Below are 6,990 nucleotides of genomic sequence, written 5' to 3' on the forward strand. Positions count from 1 at the left end.
CTCTCCTTTCCCTACATCCTCTCTCCTTTCCCTACATCTTCTCTCCTTTCCCTACATCTTCTCTACTTTCGCTACATCCTCTCTCCTTTCCCTACATCCTCTCTCCTTTCCCTACATCTTCTCTCCTTTCCCTACATCTTCTCTCCTTTCCCTGCATCTTCTCTCCTTTTTCTACATCTTCTGTCCTTTCCCTACATCTTCTCTCCCTTCCCTACATCTTCTCTCCTTTTCCTACATCTTCTGTCCTTTCCCTACATCTTCTGTCCTTTCCCTGCATCTTCTCTCCTTTCCCTGCATCTTCTGTCCTTTCCCTACATCTTCTCTCCTTTCCCTACATCTTCTCTCCTTTCCCTACACCTTCTCTCCTTTCCCTACACCTTCTCTCCTTTCCCTACATCTTCTGTCCTTTTCCTACATCTTCTGTCCTTTCCCTACATCTTCTGTCCTTTCCCTACATCTTCTCTCCTTTCCCTGCATCTTCTCTCCTTTCCCTAAATCTTCTCTCCTTTCCCTAAATCTTCTCTTCTTTCCCTACACCTTCTCTCCTTTCCCTACACCTTCTCTCCTTTCCCTACACCTTCTCTCCTTTCCCTACATCTTCTCTCCTTTCTCTACATCTTCTCTCCTTTCCCTACATCTTCTCTCCTTTCCCTACATCCTCTCTCCTTTCCCTACATCTTCTCTCCTTTGCCTACATCTTCTCTCCTTTTTCTACATCTTCTTTCCTTTCCCTACATCTTCTCTCCCTTCCCTACATCTTCTCTCCTTTTCCTACATCTTCTGTCCTTTCCCGACATCTTCTCTCCTTTCCCTGTATCTTCTCTCCTTTCCCTGCATCTTCTGTCCTTTCCCTACATCTTCTCTCCTTTCCCTACATCTTCTCTCCTTTCCCTACACCTTCTCTCCTTTCCCTACACCTTCTCTCCTTTCCCTACACCTTCTCTCCTTTCCCTACATCTTCTCTCCTTTCCCTACATCTTCTCTCCTTTCCCTACACCTTCTCTCCTTTCCCTACACCTTCTCTCCTTTCCCTACACCTTCTCTCCATTCCGTACATCTTCTCTCCTTTCCCTGCATCTTCTGCCCTTTCCCTACATCTTCGCTCCTTTCCCTACACCTTCTCTCCTTTCCCTACACCTTCTCTCCTTTCCCGACATCTTCTCTCCTTTCCCTACATCTTCTCTCCTTTCCGTACATCATCTCTCCTTTCCCTACATCGTCTCTTCTTTCCCTACACCTTCTCTCCTTTCCCTACATCCTCTCTCCTTTCCCTACATCTTCTCTCCTTTCCCTACATCTTCTCTCCTTTCCCTACATCTTCTCTTCTTTTCCTACATCTTCTGTCCTTTCCCTACATCTTCTGTCCTTTCCCTACATCTTCTCTCCTTTCCCTACACCTTCTCTCCTTTCCCTACACCTTCTCTCCTTTCCCTACATCTTCTGTCCTTTTCCTACATCTTCTGTCCTTTCCCTACATCTTCTGTCCTTTCCCTACATCTTCTCTCCTTTCCCTGCATCTTCTCTCCTTTCCCTAAATCTTCTCTCCTTTCCCTAAATCTTCTCTCCTTTCCCTACACCTTCTCTCCTTTCCCTACACCTTCTCTCCTTTCCCTACATCTTCTCTTCTTTCCCTACACCTTCTCTCCTTTCCCTACACCTTCTCTCCTTTCCCTACACCTTCTCTCCTTTCCCTACATCTTCTCTCCTTTCTCTACATCTTCTCTCCTTTCCCTACATCTTCTCTCCTTTCCCTACATCCTCTCTCCTTTCCCTACATCTTCTCTCCTTTCCCTACATCTTCTCTCCTTTTTCTACATCTTCTGTCCTTTCCCTACATCTTCTCTCCCTTCCCTACATCTTCTCTCCTTTTCCTACATCTTCTGTCCTTTCCCGACATCTTCTCTCCTTTCCCTGCATCTTCTCTCCTTTCCCTGCATCTTCTGTCCTTTCCCTACATCTTCTCTCCTTTCCCTACATCTTCTCTCCTTTCCCTACACCTTCTCTCCTTTCCCTACACCTTCTCTCCTTTCCCTACACCTTCTCTCCTTTCCCTACACCTTCTCTCCTTTCCCTACATCTTCTCTCCTTTCCCTACATCTTCTCTCCTTTCCCTACACCTTCTCTCCTTTCCCTACACCTTCTCTCCTTTCCCTACACCTTCTCTCCTTTCCCTACACCTTCTCTCCTTTCCGTACATCTTCTCTCCTTTCCCTGCATCTTCTGCCCTTTCCCTACATCTTCTCTCCTTTCCCTACACCTTCTCTCCTTTCCCTACACCTTCTCTCCTTTCCCCACACCTTCTCTCCTTTCCCTACATCTTCTCTCCTTTCCCTACATCTTCTCTTGTTTCCCTACATCTTCTCTCCTTTCCCGACATCTTCTCTCCTTTTCCTACATCTTCTCTCCTTTCCCGACATCTTCTCTCCTTTCCCTACATCTTCTCTCCTTTCCGTACATCATCTCTCCTTTCCCTACACCTTCTCTCCTTTCCCTACATCCTCTCTCCTTTCCCTACATCTTCTCTCCTTTCCCTACATCTTCTCTCCTTTCCCTACATCTTCTCTTCTTTTCCTACATCTTCTGTCCTTTCCCTACATCTTCTGTCCTTTCCCTGCATCTTCTGTCCTTTTCCTACATCTTCTCTCCTTTGCCTACATCTTCTTTCCTTTCCCTACATCTTCTCTCCTTTCCCTACATCGTCTCTCCTTTTCCTACATCTTTTCTCCTTTCCCGACATCTTCTCTCCTTTCCCTACATCTTCTCTCCTTTCCCTACATCTTCTCTTCTTTTCCTACATCTTTTCTCCTTTCCCGACATCTTCTCTCCTTTCCCTACATCTTCTCTCCTTTCCCGACATCTTCTCTCCTTTCCCTACATCTTCTCTCCTTTCCGTACATCGTCTCTCCTTTCCCTACATCTTCTCTTCTTTCCCTACACCTTCTCTCTTTTCCCTACATCCTCTCTCCTTTCCCTACATCTTCTCTTCTTTTCCTACATCTTCTCTCCTTTCCCGACATCTTTTCTCCTTTCCCTACATCTTCTCTCCTTTCCGTACATCTTCTCTCCTTTCCGTACATCTTCTCTTCTTTCCCTACACCTTCTCTCTTTTCCCTACATCCTCTCTCCTTTCCCTACATCTTCTCTCCTTTCCGTACATCTTCTCTCCTTTCCCTACATCTTCTCTCCTTTCCGTACATCTTCTCTCCTTTCCCTACATCTTCTCTTCTTTTCCTACATCTTCTGTCCTTTCCCTACATCTTCTGTCCTTTCCCTACATTTTATCTCCTTTCCCTTCATCTTCTGTCCTTTTCCTACATCTTCTCTCCTTTCCCTACATCTTCTCTCCTTTCCCTACACCTTCCCTCCTTTCCCTACATCTTCTCTCCTTTCCGTACATCTTCTCTCCTTTCCCTACATCTTCTCTCCTTTCCCTACATCTTCTCTCCTTTCCGTACATTTTCTCTCCTTTCCCTACATCTTCTCTTCTTTTCCTACATCTTCTGTCCTTTCCCTACATCTTCTGTCCTTTCCCTACATTTTATCTCCTTTCCCTGCATCTTCTGTCCTTTTCCTACATCTTCTCTCCTTTCCCTACATCTTCTCTCCTTTCCCTACACCTTCTCTCCTTTCCCTACACCTTCTCTCCTTTCCCTACATCTTCTCTCCTTTCCCTACATCTTCTCTCCTTTCCCTACACCTTCTCTCCTTTCCCTACACCTTCTCTCCTTTCCCTACACCTTCTCTCCTTTCCCTACACCTTTTCTCCTTTCCGTACATCTTCTCTCCTTTCCCTGCATCTTCTGCCCTTTCCCTACATTTTCTCTCCTTTCCCTACACCTTCTCTCCTTTCCCTACACCTTCTCTCCTTTCCCTACACCTTCTCTCCTTTCCCTACATCTTCTCTCCTTTCCCTACATCTTCTCTTGTTTCCCTACATCTTCTCTCCTTTCCCGACATCTTCTCTCCTTTCCCTACATCTTCTCTCCTTTCCCGACATCTTCTCTCCTTTCCCTACATCTTCTCTCCTTTCCGTACACCTTCCCTCCTTTCCCTACACCTTCTCTCCTTTCCCTACACCTTCTCTTCTTTCCCTACATCTTCTCTTCTTTCCCTACATCTCCTTTCCTTTCCCTACACCTTCTCTTCTTTCCCTACATCTTCTCTTCTTTCCCTACATCTCCTTTCCTTTCCCTACATCTTCTTTTCTTTCTCTACATCTTCTCTCCTTTCCCTACATCTTCTCTCCTTTCCGTACATCTTCTCTCCTTTCCCTACACCTTCTCTCCTTTCCCGACATATTCTCTCCTTTCCTTACATTGTCTCTCCTTTCCCTACATCTTCTCTTCTTTCCCTACATCTTCTCTCCTTTCCCTACATCTTCTCTCCTTTCCCTATATCTTCTCTCCTTTTCCTACATCTTCTCTCCTTTCCCTACATCTTCTCTTGTTTCCCTACATCTTCTCTCCTTTCCCGACATCTTCTCTCCTTTCCCTACATCTTCTCTCCTTTCCCGACATCTTCTCTCCTTTCCCTACATCTTCTCTCCTTTCCCTACACCTTCCCTCCTTTCCCTACACCTTCTCTCCTTTCCCTACATCTTCTCTCCTTTCCCTACATCTTCTCTCCTTTCCCTATATCTTCTCTCCTTTCCCTACATCTTCTTTCCTCTTCCTACATGTTCTCTCCTCTTCTTACATCTTCTCTCCTTTCCCTACATCCTCTCTCCTTTCCCTACATCTTCTCTCCTTTCCGTACATTGTCTCTCCTTTCCCTACATCTCCTCTCCTTTTCATACATCTTCTCTCTCTTCCTACATGTCTGCTATCCCTGCTTCTGAATACATTTTCTGTTTTTGGAGTCGTCTATGTAAAGTTTCATCTCTCTCCACAGATTGGCCTACTGGCAGCCAGAACATGGTCTATAATTTGGTGAGTTATTGAACTATTAGTATATTACCCCATTCCTTTGCAAGTAGACTTGATTAAAAAATATCCAACCGTTTTGTGAATACAGCCCCTAGGCAGACTTATGTGTATCTAAGCAAACCCCATAGTGTATTGTGATCCTCCGGTCATGTGTTACTCTAATCTCTCTGCCCATTTAATTGCTGACCCACAGACGACAGAACAGGAGTCCTGACACCAGGTATAAACGTAGCCATTACCCTAGTCCACCAGGATTGCTAACATTAAGACAAATAAGAAACTTGTCAATAGCTCATTTAATGCTCTAGACCATCAAGAAAGCTGTCATTAACCCTTTCTCTAGCCTAGACCATAATGGAAATTAACATATGCACTACTCTTGACCACCAGGACAGCTGACATTGAAACAGTCACTTCACTACCGTAGACTACCAGGGAAGCTTGCATTAGCTCTTTTACTTTCCTATGCCACAAACACAGCTGGAATTAATATTCTACTTCTCCAGACCACCAGGATCACTGACATTAAATCAGTCACAACCCTAGACCACCAGGGATAATAACGTTAACTTCTACATTATGCTAGACAACTAGACAAGCTAGTATTAGCTCATTTACTTCCCTAGACCATCATGGAAGCTATAATGAACATTTCCATTTCTTTAGACCACCAGGATAGCTGACATTATATCTGACCACCAGGGTAGCTGGCATTAGCTCCTTTACTTCCTTAGACAGTCAACACACTGATGTTAACCACAGCCCTAGACCACCAGGTAATCTGGTGTTAATTCCTAGCCAAGACCACCAGTAAATTAGGAAAATTATTACTAAAAAGTTCTACTGTAGAATTTTTCACAATTATCTCACATGTATTTTCTTTGTCATTGGGTCAGAATTCCACCTCCAACATTGACACGTCTCATGACTATCCGGGAAACATGGATTCTCAGACATATAGAGGGTCAGTCTCACCATTCAGCACCTTCAGAGCCCCATAAGCCAGAAGCCTCCTCAGCTCTGGTAACAACTGTGACTTCCAACACTTGGAACCTCAACTATGACCTCATGGTGGAAGAGTCCGAACATAGTCCTCTTTGGTCAACACGCTGCGTAGCCGTTCTCTGATATCATCGTTTCCTACGTCATAGAGCCTACATCGTCTTCATAAATGGACCAAGTACAACGTATGGAGCCCTTTTCCGGAAAAATTCACGTGTTTTGTTTTGTGTTTTTGGCATCAAAGTTTTCCATCATTCGTACAAAAGAAGGTCAAGAACCGATGTCACCTCTGATGTCCATCACTGTGACTTCATTGGGTTTTAAGATCATATAACAGATGGCGACTCATCTGCTGACTTCAGTGTGAATAAACTTTCATCTTCTCATTGACTTCTGTCTACAGTCTCATGGCTCGTATCTATAATGTCCCAGTGTGAACATGGACCCATTACACAATAGATCACATGCTACTTTAGGAGACATGAATCATATTTTCGCTCTCGTGGTTGTTATGAGTATAATGGGTGGCAGGCTGGAGAAAAGTGAGATAAGGTGCCCAAGATAAGTCCTCTTTCTTTCATACTCCAGCCATCTTATGATAGATAGATAAATTGATGGATCTCCACTGTAACCCACAAATCCTGTGTCACAGGTTTTATCACAACAGAGAGGAGCCAGAAGACCATGGTGTCTGATCTCACATACTCCTGCACTGATTAGAAGCCCTTCCCCATCATATTAAACAGTGCAGGTTTCTTCTACCAGTGCAAGGGTTAATCTGTTCAGTTGAGAGCTCCTGGAGCATTCCTGCTTTGATGATCTCAGCTGTTCAGTGTTGGCCACTCCCCTCGGCTATATATCTGGGATTGCCAGTGTTAGTTTCATACTGCCTGGTTTTGGAGTTAGAGGTGTTGGTTGTTTTGAGGAGGTGTTTGGAGTGTTGTTCTAAAGACTGTTGCTTAGTGATTTGTCTGTGTGCATATCCTCATCCTCTTCTATTTGGTTTTTCCTTCCTTTACTTCCCGGTGTTACACTGTGCTTTTTGTGAGAGCATATTTTTATG

General features: G+C 44.4%; 1 protein-coding gene across 2 annotated transcripts in view; it reads left to right on the forward strand.

Moving 5' to 3' along the window:
• The window catches only part of CUNH19orf38 (chromosome unknown C19orf38 homolog), a 44,829-nt gene extending 38,401 nt beyond the window's left edge, over positions 1–6,428 (forward strand). The window contains exons 7-8 of one of the 2 annotated variants that reach the window (XM_073650950.1): positions 4,891–4,928; positions 5,822–6,402. In XM_073650950.1, the coding sequence (XP_073507051.1) occupies positions 4,891–4,928; positions 5,822–5,926 (143 nt within the window). In that variant the 3' untranslated portion in view covers positions 5,927–6,402. Of the gene's footprint in view, positions 1–4,890; positions 4,929–5,821 lie in introns of both variants that reach the window. The other variant, XM_073650951.1, reaches the window with a different exon arrangement.
• The last annotated feature ends 562 nt before the right edge of the window (positions 6,429–6,990 follow it).

This window comes from Phyllobates terribilis, unplaced genomic scaffold, assembly GCF_046119375.1.
Source record: "Phyllobates terribilis strain yellow unplaced genomic scaffold, ASM4611937v1 Scaffold_11__3_contigs__length_659146591, whole genome shotgun sequence".
NCBI classification, from domain to species: domain Eukaryota; kingdom Metazoa; phylum Chordata; class Amphibia; order Anura; family Dendrobatidae; genus Phyllobates; species Phyllobates terribilis.